Source organism: Branchiostoma belcheri, unplaced genomic scaffold (assembly GCF_001625305.1).
Source record: "Branchiostoma belcheri isolate BF01 breed outbred unplaced genomic scaffold, Haploidv18h27 scaffold42, whole genome shotgun sequence".
Taxonomy (NCBI): domain Eukaryota; kingdom Metazoa; phylum Chordata; class Leptocardii; order Amphioxiformes; family Branchiostomatidae; genus Branchiostoma; species Branchiostoma belcheri.
Genome location: NW_017804043.1, coordinates 2,157,044 through 2,182,113, shown reverse-complemented (window position 1 = coordinate 2,182,113; position 25,070 = coordinate 2,157,044). Strand labels below are relative to the sequence as shown.

The 25,070-nt window shown below is 40.4% G+C and overlaps 1 protein-coding gene and 1 long non-coding RNA gene across 2 annotated transcripts; one reads left to right on the top strand and one right to left on the bottom strand.

Annotated features, from left to right (window-relative positions):
- The first annotated feature begins 2,295 nt into the window (after positions 1–2,295).
- On the top strand, positions 2,296–20,363 carry LOC109478064 (integrin beta-1-like). Its single transcript, XM_019779523.1, has 21 exons — positions 2,296–2,450; positions 6,040–6,108; positions 6,964–7,046; positions 7,482–7,586; positions 8,633–8,696; positions 9,497–9,628; positions 10,335–10,431; positions 11,026–11,197; positions 11,505–11,666; positions 12,768–12,863; positions 13,348–13,437; positions 13,950–14,081; positions 14,688–14,828; positions 15,119–15,192; positions 15,615–15,838; positions 16,196–16,305; positions 16,627–16,719; positions 17,361–17,490; positions 18,129–18,239; positions 18,881–19,047; positions 19,884–20,363. Exons 2-21 carry the CDS (start codon positions 6,048–6,050, stop codon positions 19,947–19,949), a joined length of 2,310 nt encoding a protein of 769 aa, XP_019635082.1. The 5' UTR covers positions 2,296–2,450; positions 6,040–6,047; the 3' UTR covers positions 19,950–20,363.
- Positions 20,364–21,278: 915 nt separating this feature from the next.
- On the bottom strand, positions 21,279–24,507 carry LOC109478074. The gene is made up of 3 exons (XR_002140706.1): positions 24,422–24,507; positions 23,739–23,871; positions 21,279–23,499 (listed from the first exon to the last, which is right to left on the bottom strand). It is a non-coding gene; the product is annotated as an uncharacterized LOC109478074 (long non-coding RNA).
- Between the last annotated feature and the right edge of the window lie 563 nt (positions 24,508–25,070).

The window sequence follows — 25,070 nt, the reverse complement described above, 5'->3', positions numbered from 1 at the left end:
GCCCAATGTGGCTAAACTCCCTCGGCGTGTTATCTCTCTATTTGGCCAATTTCTACTATTTCCAGCCGCGCCCTCAAGCCTGGTAGAGGCTACTGAAATACAGCAAAATATACTACTTTATACCGACTTGGACTTTCATAAAAATGTTGGACTTCTTGGGAGAAATATTAGTAGTGACTCGAGTTGTGTACGAGCTATTGAGCCAATCACTCGACATAGGTAAGTAAGTACGTATTCCAGCACGGCAGTATTGCCTCAAGCAAAACTGGATATCCTTTTCTCTGATTGTCAGATAAGTACAGGTAGTACACCCGGCACAAAAGTACAGATATCTAACCCTGAACTCTACCCATGCGGAACATCCGGGTTGTCTTGACGGACTTCGCTAGGAACTTTAACCCGTTTAAGCTTGAAGTATGTCTGGTGGACGGTCTAACATGTATGGGTCGCATGCCTCACAGACTGCGCTGCAGTTCCGTTCAATTCCGCAAGTAAAAGTCAACTTTGTTACTCCAGATGATGTACGAATGTGTGACGACACTGGCAATTTATTGAACCCCTTAGTAAAAAAATATGTGACTATGAAGATCATGGCAGAAACAAATACACAATTTTATAGGAGGAAAGCTAACGAAATGTGGGGCTTCTACTATGGAAAAAATGCCTCTCAATTGAAAGCCATTTCCACTTTCATTAACATTTGTTTGCACTTAAATCAGTGCCACAATAGAATAATTCAGTAGCAAAACAGTACTTCTCCTCCCAAAATTGCCCTCCCAGCATTTGCTTGGAGACTACCGATGGCCAGTTCCCACACCCTTAGTAAAACTGTTGTTCAAGTTAGCTCCAAAAATATCCACACTTCACATTTTACGGATGAACGCGACTCAGGAGCAAACAAGACTCAGCTGTGTTAACAAAGTCAAATGTCGTAAAGAAAGTTTTGACTGAGATCCAGCTAGTAGCGTAAATTTAGTTAACCTGGGCTAGGCCGGGTCTCGCACGTTACAAGGTTCTCCTGTTACGGAATCTGATTAGAGAAAAGTTTGTCTGTTTGAAGGTAAAATGTAGTTATGACTGACTGGACAAAAACTCTACGGCACGGGGACTTCAAGATCAACTACCCAATATGGTTATCATGTGGAGATGCCTTCGGAAGTCTAGCGGGGAATCTATCTGGGACTCATTGGCATATAGTTACCAAGTGGGCCAACAACACCATGAAGTTGGGAGCAGCACAGCCAACTTTAGCCCCGAGGAAGGTAGCTGAGCAGTACGTAATTACCGGTTGTGCAACTTGAAAAGCGGAGCCAATGTATATAGCACAATATACATGTATTCCTAGCCTCCGTAGCAGGCTTATAGAACTGGGGGTTTGGTGGTCTTTTTGGTGGGCTGTTTTCTGATTAAAGGGGGTAATTCAACCAGGCCGGCTATGTTGTCTATATGCAATCAGAAAATAGCACATAAAAGCTCCCAAAGACCACGAAGACCCCCTCCCCCAAACCCCCCAGTTTCTGGCATGCTATGAAAGCTATTAAACCAAGCGGTAAGGAGCAGCACAGTCAACTAGCCCAGAGGAAGGTAGCTGAGGAGTTACTGCTACCGCTAAGGCTAGGTTGAACGGCGGAGCCATTGTATATACTAGTGACTATACTAGTAGTCATCCGAGGATCCGATGACTAACGGCTCTGAGTAGACCATTCATGGATGATGTGAGAGATCAGGTAGGGTCAATTCGATCATTTGACATATGATATCTGAATAACCTAGTTCAAGGCCGTGGGGTATTTCAAAGAAGACCGTCTCCTTTGATCTGGTGACATGCTCAGTATGTTGAAAGGTAATTTTTCTCAAGTCAACCTATGGCTAGTACTAGTTCAAGGCAATTAGCAAGGCGGGTGCCGTGGGTTATTTATAGAAAATTAGGTTTTAACTGAGAGAACAAAATTTGTACAGTCAGGCGTTTTATGTTACATTGGCTTGGTTATTGGTGTGTTCCGAACTGTATCAGGGGTGCCAAAGAATTTATCAGAATTTTACGGAAATCATACGATCCTTATAGGAAACATACGAAGTTTACGGAATACATAGGATCCTTACTAGAATTAAACATACGAAGTTTACGGAATGCATACGATCAATTACTAGAAACATACGAATTTTACGGTCCATTACGCGGAATACATACGATCTTTACTAATTTGGTGCTGACTAACTGCTCGAGCATAACTTCTGCTGCACCTCTCATACTTTCCGCCAGGCGGCGCTGCCAGCTGTGAGTCAGGCGTGCCCCCGGGCTGACGTCACTTCCCTTATATCCCATATCGGGGCAAGGGAAGCGGTCTGGTGCTGGGGACTGGGAGATATTTCCACTTCTCAGCCTTTATTTTAGCCTTTTCTACTGCGGGTGGAGGTCTAGCGGGGAATCTAGGACTCATATACACAAGGTAGGTTCGTTTGGTGTCTGGAAATCGCCGTTATAATGGCATGAAGTCGTGGTATTTGAGCCGTAACCTTCTAACCCTTTTGTGTACTATCCCGGAGGCAAATATGGAGCTCCAGTGTCTGTGAATAAATACTCCGCTATTTTTGTTCGGTCAAACGGTCCAGAATGGCTGTGATCAACCCCATTGCTTTCGTAACTTCACGATTCTTCACTTTGCCAATATTAGGAAATGTGTGGTTAGTGGCAATGCCGTGGGAAAATTAAATTTCACGTTGGAATTTTGGTATGTTTTGTTTGTGTAATAGATTGGAGGGGGGGGGGCAGATTTTTTGAGGTACAGTATACTATCCAACACAGGGTCATCACAGGGAAAAGGCATGCAAAAAAAGGTACAAAAAGAAGGATATTTACAGAAAATACCCTCACCAATTACATATCTTCTTGTATAAAATGGCAGATCTTTTTAAAACAAGAACAAAGACTGTAAGAAACCATATTTGCACATAGCACATTTTTGAACTGTCAATTCAGTCAATGTTAGATAAACAAATTAGTAACGGGTATTTGATACGACAAATCAGTAAGAATCTAATGTCCATAATGAGCTTTAAACACAGTATGCAGAGATAGGATTTTTCTTTACCTGTCCACTATATAATTACAATGTCCACCAGTCCATAAACTCCCTTGGGACTTTAAGGCGCCTGGACAATTAAGTGTGTTTGTAGATTGGATACAAAAAAAATCAGGACATTTATAATAAGTACTGGCCATTTCTGTCATAAAATAGTTATGAATCACCCTTCGCTTGCCTCCCAGTTGTGTATTTGCCATAGGTTTTCCCCAAAGAGTAGTTATGAGGTCATACAAATTATATGTGATCACAGAAACCTCAAAAGGGATGCAAAATGATTTGAAAGTCTATTATATCTGGGTTAATATGACCACCCTTTTTGTGATCTGGGTATTTTGATTTTATCAACATGATTGTAAAAGTATATCTACATTTTACGTCTTACCAAAATTGCAATACTAATACATGTATCATGTATTGGGGAAATTGAATTGACCTCTCTGAAGAAAATCCATTTATTTTGTTCAAAACAATCCTTTGTAACAGTTCCATATATATTCACCCATGTAACAATGTGCAATATGGTCACCAACTACACATTTGACATCCCTTTTTCTAACCACAAGCGCTACTTTAAACAGTAGCAGACTGCAGTGTCGGCAGTTTTTTTTGCCCAACAGGAAATAGCAGAGTTGTTAGGTAATACTGGAGCTTGTTAGGCCACACCGATTTAATTTTTTGGATGACATCCTCTGAAGACCCCCAAACTAGTGCGCGCGGGCGAAAAAAATAAAAATCCGGCCAAAAATAAAAATGCTACAAAACCACAGGAATACAAACCTGGTATTGTGAATTTGGCGCATTACATAGCGACGTATACGACAGGCCGACACATGCTGGATTTTTGCGGAATATATGAATCGACACTGCTGTACGTATGTGCTGAGTTCTTGAGTCTTGGAGCTTCGGTAGCCTGGCTGCCGTCAACCAGAGTTATCACCACCATGCACTACCCAGGCCTAAAGCCAGGCCAGAGCCTCGGAATACGTGATCTTTTTTTTTTTTTTTTGAGATCGGGCGAAAATCAATGCGCGCGCGGATGTCATCCATAAAATTAAATCGGTGTGGCCTTACTCAGAGTGAATGTTGAACTGGCACGGAGACTTCCTGTCTGCAATGTCAAGTGTAATATTAAACTATCCCTCCTCTTTCCCGTCCCGGCTGTTTTGTCCACGGAGCTTCCTTTCTGTGAGGAATTGCTTCTGTTACTTTTAGAGGCAGTTTTCTTACAAGAAAGGGCACATATATTTGTGATTACCGGTACTCTCTTTTCACAACTGTATTTCTACTTAGCAAAAGCAAAGGAAGATGTATCAGTGATTGTTATGATTTATCAAGTACAAAATGTATAAAACTTCAACAATGTTTTTCTACAACATGCTCCATACTTTTGAACCTTTTGTATTTCTACATACATTGTGATATAGTATTTATTTGCAGCAAAGTGAACAGCAAAATGATGTGTTATATAACTTATAAGATTACTAGAAACAATCATTGCTGAAATCATTGTTCCCCCATCAATGAAAAGGTAGATACAGTAACTTGTGATGGCTTCGCTGCTACAGGTTTTTAGGTTTAAACAGTCAACTAATGTTTCAGTTCAAAATTCAACATGACCCAACATACACATGATACAGTTTCAAATTCAAGACTTATATTACTGGCCACTTTTACAAACCAGCAAAGTAAGCACAGTTTGAATGGTAAAACATGTTTTGGGACATAAATTTCAAGACCTCAAAGTCAAACCCAGACAAACTAGCCCGAGGGAGAGGCATTAATTACAGGTGTGTCAGGATGTTAGGTCTTACACGGGAAGTCACTCTGTCTGTCTACATGGAATAAAGGCTGTGGAATAAAGGACAGAACAACACAGGAAAGGGAAATACAAAGTAAACCTACAGACAGTGTGTAAAGCCCAGACAGTGAGTAAAATTAAACTACAGAAAATTTATGGCAGACAGGTGTGTGACCTAGATGTGTGCTCAGATTTTATGTTTCAAAGATTCCTCTTGTATACACATGTATTTTCTGCTAGACAAAATGTTTGGTATGTTTTCTTGCTATTTTTCACCAGTAGAATTCCTTTGGTAAACTGTAAGGGATTGTACTACACATGTAGCTATGACAGAACATGAGCTGAGTTTTGTATATACATGATTGTAGTTCTAAAGAAATAGCAAGGTACAAATAATGTAACATTTTCAAATGGGGCCCAGGCATGTTTACATTGTATAATGATGATGGGATAGCCACTTTTTTATTGAATACTAATTGTGATGGTACTAAGAATTGTTTTGTATGTAGCGTGCGTGTGTGTGTGTGTGTGTGTGTGTGTGTGTGTGTGTGTGAACATATCTATTTGTATCAGGACTACATGTAGGTGTGTAAGTACTATGTTAGACATTTGTGTGATTACACACACAGTTATACCCTAGGTACCCTGTGTAAACATGTAGAGAAGCTGGCAGTTGTACCAGTGGTACAGTCATGCGTAGGAAATCCTGCTTAGGGCAGGAATGTGCAGGGTGTGTTCTGCTCTCATGGTCAGGAAAAATAACTACCAGATCTGTGTATAGACAGACAGATAGTTGAGCTTTAGTGCTACAATGTATCTGTACAGAGGATACCGCAGAAGAAAGTATACCCTACAAACATCATGTTTGTGTATTACGGTACCAATTTGTGGAATACATGTACATCTCTCTTCCATAAAATTGAACTGATTAGTAATAGGCTAATGCTTCTGTCATTATTAAGTTAAGTAATGTATTACAAAGCCCAGAATTGTGTTACACAACCTCTCGTTGTTGGGTGATTCCTTCTGTAACAGTGGAAGGGCTGCTAGAAGCATGATTTAGTCAGTATGTGCAAACATTTTTTGGTCTCAGATGCTCAGACGAGGAAAATATTACACCTGTGCCTGAGTTGTTGTTGTTTTTTTCCCTCCCAGGTGTAAAGATGGGGTGTTTACATGTACTACTGGTGCTGGGTGTGGTGGCAGCAGGGATGGCTCAGGAAGGTAAGAAGTTTAACCTGTCTTACACAACGCACATCAGGGTTCTCACAAGGATTTTTTCACAGCGTAGGGGTCAGGCACAGAAGAAGAAACTTTCTGCAGTGCAAGTCGTGCATTGAGTCCCCAAAACATGACCACAGCAGGGTGTTTGGTAGCCTGGGTACCATCCGGATTTTCGCTACGCAACGCTCGAAGCGCGTTGCGTAGCGAAAATCCGGATGGTACCCAGGCTAGGTGTTTGGTACTCTTCCCAAAAATTTTGTAACTCATAACCCCCTGAGACACTTTTTCTTGCTTATTGGGGGACAGATTCCCTATGTTCTAGCTTCATTCTTAAGATATATTCTCATTTTTTGAAAGATTTATGAAGGCTCTGCCCCAAAAGAACACCCCTACGCTGGTTGAAAGACAGTGACAGTGTAGGGGTCCAAATCACAGCATAGCGGGCCCCTACGCTCAAATAGCCTAGTGAGAGCTATGCACATGTAGTTGCTGTCACTATGTGATGTCAGGCTGACCAGGCCTTTTTGTCAGAGATGTTGTGGCCATACAGCTCTATCTCTCAGGAGAATCATTTCCATTCCCACAACTACCAATAGGAGCTCATCAGGAGTCTTTATCACTATGAAAATGTACGTAAATGACCAGGGTTGATGGGGTGCAAAATTGGATATTGGGTGGGGAAGAAAATTATGGCTGGCCCCTGGTGTTACTCTCCAAGCAGAGGTTGGTGGGGAAGATCGTTACCTTTCTATATATGCCCTATATATGTTTTTTTTCTGTCCCGACCCCCACCAACTTGGTGGGTACACAGTGTAACTTTTGTCTCACGCAACATTTTCGCTTACTTTACTGCAGTGAACCGCTGTATAGCCAAGAAGCCACGACACTGTGGGGAGTGTATCATCATCGGGCCTGAGTGTGGCTGGTGTAAACTGGAGGTAAGGTCGATATCCCTATCCACATCCAGGAATATTGAGTGTTCCACATCCCCTAGTGGCATTCTTTTAAACTGCAGTATGTATGTAGATCATCATAACTGAAATTACAATGTATAGGAGGTACATGTAAGTGTGTAGGGACTATAGAACCAAGTATAAGGCTTGAAATGCCACCTGCATATGCAGGTTGGTACAGGTAAAATTGGAGCTGTGCAGGTATTTCTGATGTCTACCTGCACCTAACCTGCACTGCTCCATGTACTGGGCATATGCAAGTTGGTACAGGTAAAATTAGAGCTGTGTAGGTGTTTCTGACATCTACCTGCACTGGTCCAGGTACTGGGTATTTATTTGTTCTCAAATTTGCCCTACACAGATGTAGGTTCTATTCTAAATTGACTTTCTTTGATTTTCTTGTGTTTTTTTTCTGTCCAGAGTTACGACAACACCCGTAGATGTGACCAGTACCAGAGTCTGCTGGACGGAGGCTGTCCCAAGGAGCTGATTGAATATCCTCGCAGCAAGCTCACTATCATCAAGGTACTGGATATGTTTCCACATTGTAGCACAATCGCACACACTTGTTATGTTTGCAGAAGGAAAAATGGTTTTTGTTCTGTTTCTTCTTCTTCTTCTTCCCCAAAGAAAAACCTGCACAAGATGGCTGTCACCATGGTAACTGGTGCTGTAGCATACACCATGTGGGGTTGGATTACATTATGTAGCAAGTTGCAGGACTGAGTTGGAGAGGCTGGTCACCATATATATGAAGTTACAAATCTTAAAATATATTCTGTATTTTACAGTTTTCATAAGTCACTTCTCTACAAAGTAGATTAAAAGGAGGGTAAAAAAGATGAGGTCAAATACATGTTGTCAACCTGATACCTTTACAATAGCACTCTTTAATGTGCTTTTGTTTTGCTAGTACGTAGTCACAATTTGTCTTCAGTTTTTTTCAGTGTGTAGTTTCCTTTCAAACCTATACATGTTGTTGTAAAGTCATGACGTGGTATGTAAAGCGGGTCCATGTCTGTATGCTGACCTTTACACAATGTCAAAACATTGTTCTGTATTCCACTGTATTTCTGTGTTTTGTGTTCAGACTCCGGTAAGTTGATCTGAAAGAATTTCTTTTTCCTATTTGCAGTAACCCTTCAATAGTCTGTATATACACGTAGAGCTATATCTGAAAGCTGATGTCTGAAATATACTAGTAATCATTAATTATATGCATTTAGGTTTTCATGTCTAACCCCCTTCTCTCCATTTTCTTTTAGAAAACTCTTCTTTCTTCTGCCTACTAGTAGTACTACCTTCCTTAACTACATTTGACTGTATTCTGTATCACCAGGATATTTATTTATTTTATTCATTTTATCAGCATATGTTTATACATGTGTTGTTAACTTTTTATTTGTGTCTGCTTTCTGTATGAAAATTTTTACATGAACTATGCTGTACATGTAGGTCCTACATGTACAGGTTTTGGACACAGACTGTTACCATTTGAGAGTAGAGCGAGACATAGTAAGACTTTTAAATGCAGCTACAGAAGATTAAGATTTACTGTTATATTTTGTTAGGATGAGTTCCTGAGTACAGCGTACCAGCTGAAACCACAGGAAGTCACTATCAAGATCAGAGCAGGTGGGAGCTGTTTTATAATTAATATTATATATCAGGGATTTTTCTAAACAGGGGAATAAGGGAGCTATTCCCTCATGTAACCAGCCAGCTCCCTCATACCAGTTTTCAAATTGAACCCTAAGTGGCTACTTACACACCATTTAGTCTTTCTCAAAATGATCTTTTTCCAGTAAAGATGTAAAAACAATATAGCAATGCATTCTAGCATTACAAACTGTGTTATTCTTATTAAAAGATCCCCCTCGGACGCTTCGTTCCTTGCCATGCTTGCGATCTGCTCCCTCATGCTAAATTTTTGTAGAAAAAAAAGCTGTTAAATACCAATACTAAATGACTAACGAGAAATCTGAGATCCTAGATGGAAAGTACATAATGCGTAACGACTGCTGACACTTTCAGGCATCCCATTGCAGTTCTGTCTTGTTTCATAATTATATTATGACTTTTACGTACACAGATTATATATTATTACCTTTCAAGCAATTTGTTAACCTTATTGTGAGTCACTAAAGATAACCTTTTCTTGGGTCTTATTATGGGGCTGTGTGGCGCAATGGCAGAGTGCTCGACAAGGAACCAAGAGGTCCCGGGTTCGAGTCCTGACATGCCACTGGTATTGTGTCCTTGGGAAAGGCACTTTACACGACTTTCCTCACTGAACTCAAGTGAAAATGAGTATTGTCCTGTCTTGTATGCATTTCTATGTGTGGGAGCAACAGCAGCGTGTTTCCCAGGTGTATTGTACTGTTACAACTTTTAATGAATCAAATCATTGAATCAAACCTTTTCTTTGACCTCAGGTGAACCGTACACATTCCGCGCTGCGTTCCGTCAGGCAGAGGACTATCCTGTGGACTTGTACTATCTTATGGATATGTCCAAGTCCATGGAGGATGACTTGCAGAGCCTGATTGGTTTGGGAGATACACTAGGTAAGATCACATCCTCCGAGGCTTTGGCCTGGCTCTAGGCCTTGGTAGTCCATGGTAGTTAGCGACAATATGGAGCTGGGCACCCAGGCTACTGAAGCTCCACGACTCAAGAATTCAGTACACATGTACAGTGCCGATTTATAAATTCCGCAAAAAGCCAGCAAGTGCTGGCTTGTCGTATACGTTGCTAAGCACTGTCGCAAATTTACAATACCAGCTTTGTATTCCTATGGTTTTATAGCATTTTTATTTTTGGCCGGAATTTTGTTTGGGGGTCTTCAGAGGATGTCATCCATAAAATTAAGTCGGCGTGGCCGAAGTAAAGTAGGGAAAACAGTCATCCTCAACTGAGGGAAAGTATGATGCTTTTTCAGGTAGCTACTAGTGCAATGTGGCTTCGCTACAAATCGTGTTTTTAGCCAAGCACACCGGGTCACCCATACTCTTCTTGATAAGTGTGGTGGGTTCTTTTATGGGTAGAAGTTAGGCATGTACAGTTATAATTGCAATGCATGCTGAAAAAAAGCAACAACCTGGAAACTTGAACGGTGACATCTAAGTTTCAATGAAAGTAGTAAAATTTGTCATGATGTGTGGTTTGTTGTCACTTGATCAGACCAACTACATGTACACGTGTCAGTGTCAGAATAGTCAAACTTTGAATTCTCATTCTTACATTTTTCTGTTACCCCTCGTACCTTCACAGCTGAAGAGATGCAAAGGATCACCAAGAACTTCCGGATTGGTTTTGGCTCATTTGTGGACAAGACTGTGATGCCGTACGTCAGCACTGTGCCAAAAAAGTGAGTTCTGCGCCCTTTAAGTTCTGAGTTTGTGTTCATGTGTAAAGAAATTCAGTTGACATAACAGCAAATTTTGTTATATATTGTTGATATGTGATAATCCCTGTACTGTGAATATACATGTATAGTACAGTACATCAGAATGTTTTTACTTGATATTAAAACTTCTGGATCCACCAAAGACTTGTAGCCTCATCCTATTCTTAAGTCATTTGTTATGTGGACTGGATTTAATCCATATAATTGCTGTAATTAAACGTTAACATAGGGTAGTCTAGCACATCGGCAGAATGTACTGCGCCTGCGCGAAACCCCCCATTATTCGTGGTTTTCGTTGGATTTTTGGTCAACGTTGCATCAAAATTTTGCCTGTTGCAGAAGATATCTTTTCCTGCATAACATTTGGAAACTACAGACCGGATGTTAACCTTTTATGTGTGAATACGACCTTATATGAGACGTTCTGCCAAAGTGCTATGCACAATACATTACAGGTTTCGCGCAGGTGCAGTACGTTCTGCCGACATGCTGAGTGGTCTCACATACAAGTTTTGGACAATGTGGCATTGTTAATTTGTTTATTTGAATTTTCAGACTGGTGAATCCGTGCCTTGGTTGTGTCGCGCCGTTCGGCTACAAGAACGTGTTGCCCCTGACAACGAGAACCAGGAGGTTCACACAGGAGTTGAACCAACAGGAAATCTCCGGGAATCTGGACGCGCCGGAGGGCGGTTTTGACGCCATGATGCAGGCAGCTGTCTGTACGGTACGTTTGCTGACAAACTTTATTTACTTCATCAGTCACCACAAAACAAGGCTCACGGGAGCCACTTAAAATGTTTTGGGTTACAGTACAGCCAGTGAGGACAGATGTTTGTTGACCTTAGATTTGAAGAGTTTAAGGTTATACTCAAAGGGGAAGCAATCACAAGGTAGCTTATTCCAAAGTGATGTTGTTCTTGGTAAGAAGCTTTCAGCATGGAACTTCCTCCTAAGAGGTGGTGAATGGAGGAAGAAAGGGTGATTTGCTTCCACTGTTACAATGTTTCATGTTTTGTTTTTCCTCCATGCAGGGAGAAATCGGCTGGAGGAACGGCTCCACGCATCTCCTGGTGTTCTCCACGGATTCTTCCTTCCACTACGCTGGCGACGGGAAACTGGGCGGGATTGTCACGCCGAACGACGGCAGGTGCCATCTCGACGATGACATGATGTACACCTTAAGTAACAACCTGGTGAGTAGCGCCTCAGAGTCAGAAAAAAATGTTGTGTTTTCTGTTTCCCGTTCGACCCTAGAAAACCTGCCAACCCTAGACTTTTTCTGGGGGTGGACTCCTGCAAGGGAGCTGATCAACCTTTTCCAGCTCCTTGATCTGACACCTGAGTGATAAGACGTTGTACAATTGTTTTTCCAACATTGACATTGAAAATAAAAGTGTCCTCCTGCACGTTTTACTGTATTGTATAAGTTGGACCCCTATATAGATATCACAGAAGTTTGAAAAAAAAGAAGAAGAAAAAAACGATAGTCCCTACCTACCAACCCTAATTTTTTCAGGGCTGAAACAGGAAACACAACATTTTTTTTCCTAGGCCTAAGATTGTTGTTCCATGCCTGAGCATCAACTTTCCTGGACAAACTTAACACATTCAAGCATATACATGTACCAATTTTTAGACTAGTACTAAAGACTAGTAAATCTCATCGTAGTCAAAGATGACAATTAGGTGGATCCCATTAAAATATGTCAATGGAAGAATATTGAGTAGACAGCATAATTAAAGCTTTATTGTGTGTTAATGAAATCCTGGGTAATGGTAGTGTAGCTCTTAGTTGATTGATTTCCACATCAAATGAGATTTTGTGTGATCTGCTCTTGATAATTACTGTTTGACCCTTTTACATGTAGTTGTCACATGCTTGAGATTGCTAATGTTTGTGCTGTACAGTATAACAGTGTACAAAATACTTTTTTGAACCAGGCTGCCCAGTGGGCAACCTACGGCAAAAATTAGGTTGCCCATCAGAATTTTAGGTTGCCCCACTATAAGTTACTGCTTTCGTCAAATTAAGTAAATATACATAAGCCTTTGACAATATTTCTAACAGCCTTTAGTTAACTGATACTAGTAATAGTCATTAATACCTAAAATTAAAAAGCATCTGCCCGATACAGTGGTGCAAGATTTAGGGGGGGGGGCATTCTTAATATTCAGGTAGCACACTGGGCTACCTAGGTTCAAAAAACAGGTTGCCCCATGTAAAATTTGGTTGCCCGGGGCAACCAGGTATTTTGCACACTGGTATAATGACTACTGGTACTTTCTGCCCACAGGACTACCCTTCAGTCGGACATCTGCAGAGGAAACTGAAGGAACACAGGATTCGCCCAATCTTCGCTGTCACCGCTGACCAGGCCTCTGTTTATGGGGTAATTCTCCTTTTTTCGTTTAATTTGAACACCTAAAATCATCAAATATTTGCAAAATGTCAACTGAAGACACCATCAATGCCTCATTTTCCATTGTACAGTGACTGTTACAGTAATATCAATCAATTTACAGTTAAAATGGTATGTGAGAATACGGAATGTAATTTCAGCAAGAAGCAAAAGACAATTTGTAGTTGCGTGGAGAAAGCATAGTACAAACATAATGTCATTATCATGCTTGTTCTATTATTTTATATCCACAGTATTTTATATGTTTGACCAAAATAATTTTTTCAAGGCGTGGCACTGGTTTCTGGGACACAGGCCAGGTTACTTATAATCATAGGTAGAATTGAATTTCCTAAAATCTAAATTAGTCTTGAAACATGTATTATAATTTCAGTTGGATTGGAAAATCCCATCCTGTGTTGCAATGTGGATACTGATAATCAAAATAGCAATGACCCTTTTGTATCTATTACAGAACCTGAGTGACCTAATTGAAGGGTCTGTGGTGGGGACACTGGCCGGTGACTCATCCAACGTGGTGGACCTCATCAAGAAGGCTTATGAGGTAAGGATACCAAAAACCCCTATTAGAGCCTTGTGATAATCTGATAATCACTCTTTGTCTCAGTTGAAATAGAAATTATTAAACATACAAGTTTAGTATGTACATTTGTTGAATAAATGCTGTGTGAGAAATTCAAGACAATGATCAATGCTAAACTGAATCCTCCACAATTTCCATGCTGTATGGCCTAACAGAAGCACTGATTTCTCCAAGAAGTCTTCAAACTTGGAATTAGTGGTTGACATGGGGGAAATATAGACACTGAGGATCGCCTACTACCTGAAAGTTTGATATATATTAATGGTTTATTTCAATAACATTGTCACAAACATTGCAGCCAAAACGGCTGAATTGCATCAGGACAATTACAATTCGGATAGGAGTGATAAAACATATTTACATATGATATACGGATTAAAAAAGTTATGTACAGAATTTATCAGATTGTCTGTTAATGTGACAAGTTAAAACAATTTTCAACCATTTTGAAATGTCTGCCTTTTGTTGTACAGGAGCTGAGGTCTACTGTTGAACTGAAGACGGAGGACGTGCCAAACAACGTCACCCTGACGTTCAAGTCTGTCTGTCTGAACAACGAGACGTTTGACGGGGCAAAATGCAGCAACCTGCAAGTGAACGACACTGTAAGTTTTCCTCCTGGACTTTATGTCATGTTCTCACCAATGTTTACTGGTCTTTGAAATGTTTGATTGGATCTGTTGGTTTTAGTACTTGATGAGAAGACCTTATAATTTTCAAAAACTCTGGATTTGGAGTCTGAAATGTTCATGGATTCTGCATACATTGTGTGTGCATGTGTGTGTGTGTGTGGTGCACTTTCTTAAATCTTGGTGAAGACTTTGACAAAAATGCAGTTAGATTCCTGAGCAAACTCCTGACCTAACAAGTGAAATTTGCCTTGTTTTATTCTCGTTGAATGTGTAGCCTCAAGTCCCTTAATTTTGCAGCCATGTCTGGCACAAAAAAAAACAGAGTGCAAGTAATAACAAGCTACGGAATTCTAAGGCCCGGTTTACACGTGTGTGGTTTACATGTGTTGGGTGTAAAACGACGCGTGCGTCTGTGGCGGTGGTTGTTTACACGCTAAAAAAATCTGTCGCATGAAACGCGCAGTGCGGCGCCGCACGCGTCATTTTACGCCCGACACATATAAACGACGCACGTGTAAACCGGGCCTAAGACCAACTTTTCAAGCCTGGATGTTGATGCATTTTTGTTTGTTTCCCCAGGTGTATTTTGACATCACCGTGGTGACAGAGGGCTGTCCGTCTAGAAGGCCGAAGACCTTCACCGTGTACCCTGTCGGCTTCCAGGAGGAGTTACTGGTCAAACTGGACTTCATCTGTGACTGTGACTGTCAGGCTGATGGGGTGAGGAGGATCGCTGACGCTTCTTCTTTCCTTGTTTTTGTTCTGTTCTGATTAGTTATGTATAATTTAGTTAATTGATATTACTAACTTATGGCTATAAAAAGACACCATGGTTTCTGCCCCTCTGCATGCATTTGTACTCTTTTGATGTGTTTTTGATTTTATTGCAGATGTAAATCAATTAAATCAAACAAGAAATCAATTAGAATCTAGATACAATGCTTCTAAATACAATGCAATCTTCTCCTGATGACAGAAATACAAATGTATCTTTTGAACTTTTTGCTCAGATTGCAGCCAGCCCAAGGTGCTCAGATGGAAATGGAATATTCGAATGTGGGACCTGCAACTGTAACTCTGAAAGGTAAGTTATCATACTGTAACTGAGTAAAACATGAGACCTAGACAAGTTACAACCTGGGGCCACCTGGCCATTTGTTTTGATCCCTTGGATAATTTTTCCCATTTGTATAAACATTAGGAATCCTGTCCACATAGACCAAATTTTAGCATTTTTTTATTTTCTATTTTCAGCATTTACAGGTTCAACATATTGGAGAAATGTCTGTCCTCTTTCAGAGAAGAACAACATATATTGATCCATGGCTAATAACATTCTGTACTTTTAAAGTATAGTGTCATTCAGTCAGTCACATTAGCAACAGTACATGTAGATTTCAACTCCCAATCTTCTAAACCAAATGAAGGTTCTCTATAACAAATAGAGCCTAATTTTCCAAGCTGACATCAGAAGCCACAGAGAACATTTTGCTGTCCGTCTCTCAGGTACGGCCCTCTGTGTGAGTGCACAATAGACGACAACGAAGCCTCCGACTTTGACGCCACCTGCCGTCGCGCCAACTCCTCAGTGATCTGCTCCGGGCGAGGGGAGTGCATCTGTGGGGAGTGTGTGTGTTTCCCCAGGGACAACCCCAGGGAGAAGGTCTACGGGCCGTTCTGCGAGTGTGACAACTTCTCCTGCGACAGATACGAGGGACTCATCTGTGGAGGTGAGCCAAATGACCAAACTGTTGTCATTATTGGAATGTCATTTTGTATATTTGTGTAACACATAAAACATAAAAGCATATTTACTAGAAACTTTGTAACATTTGGAAATGATAATGGGATGGTGTAGCTCAACAAACTGCCGAGCTTTTTTTATTCTGTTCTGTTTCATTCATATGGTGACCAGCCTCTCCAACTTTGTCCTGCAACTTGCTACATAATGTGATCTAACACCACAAGGTGTCTGCTACATCAAAAGTTACCATGTTGACAGCCGGCTGGTCCATGTCCTTGACCTTTGTTGTTTAGATAAGTACAATAATAAGAAGAAACAGCATAAGCTCTGTCCCTTTCTCCAGGTGCAGGCCGTGGTGTGTGTGACTGCGGTGTGTGTGAGTGTACAGCAGACTGGGAGGGCACTGCCTGCCAGTGTCCTGCAGGCAACAGCTCCTGTGTTGCCTCCAACGGCGTGAGTACTCCATGTCCAACTTTTCCATGTTTATTACAATTGTACACCATTTGTGTGATGGTACAAATACTGCTATCTCGAAGTTGGTGATTCACTACAAATCACCCGGATGGAGGCCTGGCAAACCCCGTCGCATATTAGCCACCCCTAAATATGTTAGCCATAGTGAAGCCGTATTGCACTAGTACATAGCTACTTTAAAAGCATCATTGTTGAGGATGACAAAAGACAAAGGGCCTGCCAGGGATTTGAACCCAGAACCTTTGGATTCTGAGGAAAGAATCTAACCACAAGACTGTGTTGCTTGTTCCTGTCCCCCAGATCCTGTGTAACGGCCAGGGTCTATGTGAGTGTGGAGTCTGTAACTGCTTTGCTGACAGCCTGTACAGAGGACCAACCTGTGAGGAATGCCCGGTAAGAGCTTTTCTTGGAGAAGGTTATACGTAATTCTAAAGGTTTTATGTTTAACACGAAAATGTTGACAAAACAAGATTGATGGGTTTACCATTTAGAGAGAATTTTTTCATGAAAGAGAGTCATGCTGATATGCTAGATGACTAACTTAATTTTTACAGCACAGTAACTCCATATGAGACCAGGATGTGGTATCAATGGTATCGACGAGAGGTTTTGTCAATATTAAGGAGAGCACAGCATTTACATTTTGGTATAGATTGTACCGAGTCTCATATTTTCACTGGCCCAGCCCATACTAACCCCTGCCTTGGATATACAAATGTAAGGGTTTTCTTCTACACAACCAATTATTCCTACCTTGCTGACGTTTCGGTGTCTGTCAGACAACTTCCTCAGAGCTTCTGACTGGAGTTCTGCTTCTCGCTGCTACATGTATATGTTGCCGATGTAGGTGGCACTTTTGCAGCTAGAATTCTGACAGACACCAAAACGTCAGCAAGGTACAAATACAGTGCAAGGTACAGCAAGGTACAAGGTACGAATGAGTTGTGTAGAAGAAAACCCATGTATCCTACATTGTATACTTTACCAACTGATGAAACTATTTGCGGTAACCCCTGCCTTGTTGCCCTGTCCAGACCTGTCCCGGTCAGTGTGAGGTGTTCAGGCCGTGTGTCCAGTGTGAGGCCTTCGGTACAGGAGAGTATGATGAGGAAGAGTGTAAACTCTGCAATCCCAAAGCCATCATCGTGGACGAACTCAAACAAGGTACAGAACTAGCTTGACAGTTCATCTGTGTTGTTGGGAGTCATTCTGCAACAGATTTGAGGGGGAGGGATGGGGTTTGAGGGAGATGTTGAAAAGAATTATTAAATTCAAACCTGTTGCATAAGGTATGGAATTGTTCTAGCTGGTAAAGAACGGCAGAGTGCTCGACTCGGAACTGAGAGGTCCTGGGTTCAAGTCCTGACATGCCACCGATCTTGTGCCCTTGGGGAAGGCATTTAACAAGACTTTTCTCACTTCATTCAGGTGAAAATGAGTATTGTATTTTCCCATGTGTTGGTTGCGGCACTAAGATTGTATGTTTGAAGTTAAAACTTTAGATCCAACACAAAAAATTCTCTCACCTAGAGCTTTAAACCAGTCACTCTGGTCTTCCTCAGCAGACTAACCCAGTGAAGCTTGTCACGTGGCTTCTTTGAAGTGTGACGTCAACACTGGGTCAAAGGTATCTGGTAGACGATGTCGAGCCCCGTCGCAGTTCAATGTAGGGTGATGGGCCCTGATGTATATGGCTTCCTTCACCCCTCTCAAGAAATAGAGGATTACATGTAGTTGAAAAAACTTGAGTGTGCCGTCACAACGTCTTGTGGTTACATGTTGGAATGTTGTGTTTTCTCCAGGAGACGAGGTGACGCGGTGTGTGTTTAAGGACGAGGATGACTGCTCCTTCATCTTCACCTACGGCAACGGACTGGACGGCAACACGGAGATAGAGGTGCAGAGGACAAAGGGTGAGTCACAGACCAAGGTTGGCTGAAGTTCCTCAGCAGTCGGACCAGATTTACGCCATGCCTAGCCTTCTATTTGGTGAATCGATTGGAGATAACTTTGACTTCCAAACACTGCTTACATACCAGTACTTCCAACCAACCAACAGTCAACCATGGCCGAACCTACCATCGAAAGTGTTTTAAACATCTTGAAATATTTGGCTGGTGCAGCTGAATAGTAGCCAACCAAGGCAAACCTTGCTTCCGACCTACTCCTAACCATGGTTGGAATAGTTTGGCAGTGTTCTATAGACTATAGCCACCTACTGTACATATGTGTGTGACAGGGGCTAACGTCTATAGCTTTGCCTGAATTTTCTTTGTTTTGTATGTAACGCTGATGTTGATGCCACATGATGATTGTACAAATCAGTGCAATTGAGCTTGTTGTACATGTACCTCATGCAGCGAGGCTAATTTTCTTAATAAAACTGTAACTGTAAACTAACGTCTCCCCCAGTCTGTCCTGAGGAGATGAACACTATCCAATCACACTTGCTCTCGACCAAAACCATGTTTGGACGAGTTTGGCAGTGTTCTATAGGCTATAGCCGCCTACTGTATGTGTGTGATGGGCTAACGTCTGTTGTCTGTCTGTTCAGTCTGTCCTGAGGAGGTGAACATCCTGGCCATCATCCTGGGTGTGATTGGGGGGATCCTGGGCATCGGCCTGGCCCTGCTGCTCATCTGGAAACTCCTCATGACCATCCACGATCGCCGAGAGTTCGCCAAGTTCGAGAAGGAGAGGATGAACGCCAAGTGGGACACGGTCGGTACTCCCTTTTTCAATCAATCAACTGATCAATCACTTGATTGATTGATTGATTGATTGATTGATTCATTCATTCATTCATTCATTCATTCATTTAGCTGGCAGTACATCTACATCTATCTACATCTACATGATACGGGACAAAGTGCCTCACGGCACATCGCGTCCCGGGAAGGAGGTGCAGCTGGTGTGGCAGGTGGTGGTGCGCAACAAAAATATACAAACAGATGAAAAATGATATATAAATAATAAATTGCAAAATGAAAGAAACCAAACTGTGCAACTATATACAAAAGCCACACCAGAAAACAAAAATGACTCTACAGCTGGGTATTGGCTGGAAGGCCAAGGTGACTGGCCAAACCCGCCTTAAACATCTCAAGGGATGTGCAAGATATGAGTGTACCTGGTAGTGTATTCCACTCGATAACGGTTCGAGGGAAATAACTGGCTCTGTATGCCTCTGTCTTGCATGGGATGGTGATGAAGCGTGAGTGATGTCCTCTTGTAATGTTTGTGTTTTTGGTGAGAATGGGAAGGGAATGAATGTCAAGTTGGATACAGTCAATTATATTGCTTATTTTGTTAATTAATCATCTAATAAGTCACTAAAAATCAGTTATCTTGTCCTGGAGATAGTCCTGGTACTGTTGCATTACACTGTTACTATGTTCAACTGTATTTGTTGGATTGCTTGAGCCGAAATCTAAAGAGAATCCCTACCTACCGACCTTATTTTTTCAGGACAGAAACTGGAAACAGAACATTTATTTTCCAAGGTCTGATGTTTTTTGAACATGACAACTAAGATGTTTTTTATTGATGTGTTGCAGGGAGAGAACCCTATCTACAAACAGGCAACGTCGACATTCAAGAACCCAACATACGGAGGGAAGTAAGAACATCGATTGCCGAAGATCTGCCACAGAAAACTGTACACCTAACCGTCTTCCTGTTGTAATACACACACAGGTGCCTGGATGTGAAAATGAAGATTTTCTTATGAAAAACTTTAACTGTTCTCACACTCAAAATTTGACTCACCAGGAATTTTCGACTGAATCACTCAGTCTTCCTCAGCTATCTGACCCAAATGCTGTTGACACATGATTTTTCCCACGTGTGACGTCAGCAAAGGGTCAAATTTTGAGTTGGAGAACAGTTTAAGTTTTTCATAATGTAATTTACCAACTCAGAAGAACTTTCATGCTGATGTAAGAAGATTTTCTTTCACCTTCTCACAAGTTTGGTCCAACTATGGTCCAACAATGTACAGGTTGCATACTACTCATATATCATGTTTGTCATGGAGAGAAAAAACACGATTCTTGCCAATGATGATACAAACATGTAGTTAATTTTTCACTGAGGTACAAAAAAATGTAAATTTGTGGTTTTATATGCCCAAATTGTGACATTTCTTTTTATATGGCCAAAAACATGATGGTGCTGGCATTGTTGTCTTCACTATTGGTATCTGTCTGACAACTTCTCATAGAAATTTTTGTGCCAAGTATTCATTAAAACGTCAATGCAGAATTTGCTCAAAGCCACCTTTATTTTTGAGAAATATCATGATTGTAGTTTGATTTTTTAATTTTAATTACAACATATTATTTTTAGTGCCAAAGTTGCTGCCAGTGCTATATTGTAACAAAAACTCTTTGAGGACTTTGAAAACTTCCGATGACACCAAACTGATGTAGAAAAAACATTGTTGAATTCTGTGCAATTTTCCTGAAGATAAAAACATGTTGCTAGTTTGGGAATTATTCTTGAAAACCTCAAATCTTCCAGCCTTACCATTGTGTGATTATACAAAATCCCCACCAAGAGAAAAAGGAGACATTTTGAAGTCCTCGTGATGTATAGTTTTAGGTTGTGTTTTAAACGTGAAGCTGGTGCATTAGAGCGTAGCATAGGTTTTGTACATGGTTTTACAAGTTTCACTATGCAATAATGTGCAAGAGTTTTGCAATGTCTGTGGTTTTTGTATGAATTTTTGTACATAGTGCTGTTAGAACTTTATGTAGACCCTAAGACACTATGCCTCAACTGATGAGGTGCAAAAGGAAGAAAACTTGAGCTATAGTTCATGTGAAAGTGATCTATTTATGGATCAATCATTCAAAAGTTATAGTAACAAATGATTATGTTTTAAACCATGTCATATCAAGTACCAGTGCAGCAAAAAAACTATAGTAGCTTGAAAACTTTTGTATGTACAAATGTAGCTTGTCTTATTTTAGCCATATATTGTTCATAACATTCAGTCTCGCTATGTTTATGAGCCAAACTTTACATACTTTAATGCATGGTACCCAAATCACTTAATGTATTTATTTAAGTGTGTGCCCTAGAGTGAAGCAAGAACTTTAGAACTGCCTTATAAAAATCACCAGCAAGCTTCCTTGTAACAAACATTTTACAACACTGATATTCATATCAGTTCTGTATATCTAATACTAGTATATATACTAGAAGGCAAGTTAAAGAAGAATTTGATGTGTTAGTTTGAAGTGAAATGGACCAGTTTCTCTGACTTTTGTCCATCTGTACTAGACAAATTCTGACACAGAAACGTGGGGAAGTATATCATTTTTTACAACATTGGATATGTTCAAACATAAAACTAAATGTACTATGTTCTATGTTTAAAGTTAAAACTTTCCATCCAACAAAAAAAGTTCTCTCACCTAGAGCTTTCGATCAGACACTCTGGTCTTTCTCAGCAGACTGACCCAGTGAGAACTTTTTGTGTTGGATCGAAAGTTTTAGCTTTAAACATGTAACTACCAACACTTGATGATAGTACTACGTTTTACGTATTCAAAATTTGGCTCGTCACCTTAAAGATAGTTGTTAGAACAGTTACTTGTCTGACTGGGGCTTGAAATGATATAGAGCATATTAATGGTTGGTCAAAGGTCACTAGAAGCGGTCAGTTGAACTTTTGCCCTGAATGCCGCCTTGGATATTATTAATGTTTGCTGTTGATTAGGAGCTAAAATTTGTAACAAATGTGTACATTTAGAAGATGCCAATAATTGTCAGTTATAAATATGCGCACTGTAGAAACTATGTTGCTTCCATTACTATCAGTATGTACATTATTTATTCCCTGTATTAATTTTCAACAGAATTAGGCACTAATATTTAAGCATGTACATGGAGAAGAACTAGCTTTCTTTTATATTTGTATACATGTGTGATACCTTAGTGTTTGTACTTCATGAGAGCATCACTAATATGAAAACAGATCAAGCAGTATTATGTGTATGTGTAAAACTTGTTTTGCAAATTTCAAGGAGACAATGCAGAAAGTCATGGTTTATATCAAGTACTAGTGTAGAAATGCCTTTTCTTATATGCAGATGCCCAAGTTGTGGATGCAGGGATGGTTCTTTTATACTCTCTCTCGTCACCAATTTGGCCTGTTTTAGAGAAGGAATTTTAGGCTACACAAAGCTGACTTACATGTCATCCTAAACAAATTTTCTCTTTCTGTCAGCTTTGTATTTGTTATACTATATATACTTTGACTTGATGGAATCTGTGTTGTGAACATGTAGAATTGCTACACAATTTTGTGTGTTTCAACCCTCCGACATATACACATACCTCACACTTGTCATCCCAATGCAACAACTGCCCTACTGTTTTTGTATGGATTTTTCAGTAATCCAATAAAGTATTGATGTATGTACCACTGTAACTGGCTTTGGGTTTCTTATTGCATGGATGTTTTATTCTGTGTCATTATATGAGGTTTGTGTTGTATGAATGAACCTATGAACTTAACACACTCTAATGCTGTCCTTGCAATTCTTGGAGAAAGATATCAAGAAGATGCCCCAAATTTCCCCCACATTTTTCATGGGGCACATGATATGACTTCATTTCTAAAATTGCCTTAGTAGAACCATCCATATAATGCCCTTTTTATTGGACTAGATTTTGCAATCTGCACAAAAAATGTAGACATCAAAATTTGCCTTACACGGGACGAGCAAATATTGTACCACAAAAAAAAGAAATTAAGTACCTAAAAGTAGTAAAACCCTAACAAAAATAGCATTTACATAGCAAATAAATAAACCTAAAGCTTTCTTTAACTTCTACCCTGATCTGCCTGTCTAATCTAATAATTATAATTTTTTATGCCAACCACTTGCTGCACAATGAATTGCCTCTAAGATAGAGTTGATGCACAACAATAAATGAAAGATTGTGCGCTTGCAAGCACTTCTCCAACTTGATGTGACTGAGAGTTATTCACAGCTGCCATGGAAGATGACCCTTGGTCCTAATGTTTTTGTTAGAGGACTGCAGGTTGTCCTTCAGTATTGTAGAACAGGTCTCCACCAGGCCACTAACCCAGCCAGCATCACTCCACTCACCATGCACATGTAGTGTCCAATCTGGAGTCCATTGGGCCCCCAACCTCGCCTGTAGGTAACATTAAATACCTGTTATCAAAAGCAAATAGATAGATTACCCAATAGCTACATCCATAATAGGTTTTGCTAAAAGCTTGTCAAAAATTACAAATGAGAAATGTCTTTTGAAACCAGTTTGCTATAATCAAATTAACCTTTAGCACACTGAAGTAATTGCTTGGCTACCAATTCTCTCTGGTTATGGGATAGGCTGCAGGGAGAAGGTTAAAGCGCTCATGACATGAGTACCTGAGCCTGGCTAAAAGCGATGCTGGTGGTGACACATCGGTGGGCTCGCTGGCGTCAAAGAACAACAACATCAGGGAGAAAATACAGAACAACAGGCCGGCTAGCAGGGGCACCAGGACACTTGTCAACAGGGCTGCAACAAACAAAACAAAATAAACAAAGATTAACAAATGTTAATGAAGTTTAGACATCCAGGTATTTAAACTCTATCACTGGATAAATTACATTGATGAGTAAAGATTAACAAAGGGAAACGAGGTTCTTGAATCACAACTGAAGTACAAATCACCTGTATGATATTATTTCTTAGCTACTAATACAATCTTCTAGATCTTGACACTGTACTGCGTCAAACACACAGGACGGGTGAGCAGCGCTCTAAATACTCCTCAAGTGTAGCAGAACAGCTTCCTTAAACCAAACTTGGTGGCCTCTGGTATTTTTGGTAAGGCCTGCAGAAGCTTGTTCCAGTCTCTTACAGTCCTTGGGAAATACGAATACCTATAGCAATCCTTGTGGAATGCTAGTGTCTTGTAGGAACTCGGCTTTGCGTGCCGTGATTTGCGCGATAACATGTACCTTCCTTAGTATCTAAATGGACAGTTAGGTGGATTTTACAAAGAGTAAACTAATACTGACGACTACGAGGAAAAATAATTTTGAAACTGTAATTATGTCCATACCTGAAGCAACTTTTAAAGCTGAGAAGATGACATCTGTAGCGGCATCCATCTTATACTGGTAGGTGACAAGTTATTGAAACCACTGCTGCATAAACACAGATGTAACATGAGAGCAAAATTATCATTTATTCCTTCTCCTGTTACTGTATGTTGCCAGGCTTAAATTACCTTACATAAAGAGTGAGACGTTATAAACACAGTACCACGTGTAACCAAGGAGGTTCAACAATTTTTTTAACCTCCTTGGTGTAACATAGAACAGACCACAGAGATTTTCAGATACAGGAATAAAAATTTTTCATAACATATCTTATGGACATGGCGTTGATTTTTAAAAATCATATCAAAATCAACAGTTACTTTCTATGTGCTTGCTAAAGGAGCTCATTGATTGATAAGGTCTATAAGGGCCGCCATATAACGTTTAGAATGTTTAGAAATGGACAGATAACAATCACACAGCCCCTCCCACCCGTTTAGTACGCCCCTCCCCGCCTTTGTTTACAAAATTATCGAGGAGCTGTCAAGAATTTGACGCGCGAATCGCCGCATATTTACACAACAGATTGGCGACAAAGCCAACAACAGAATATGTAGAGATACACATTTGATGCTACATGCGGTTAGGAATATCAGTTTGAACTTTGCG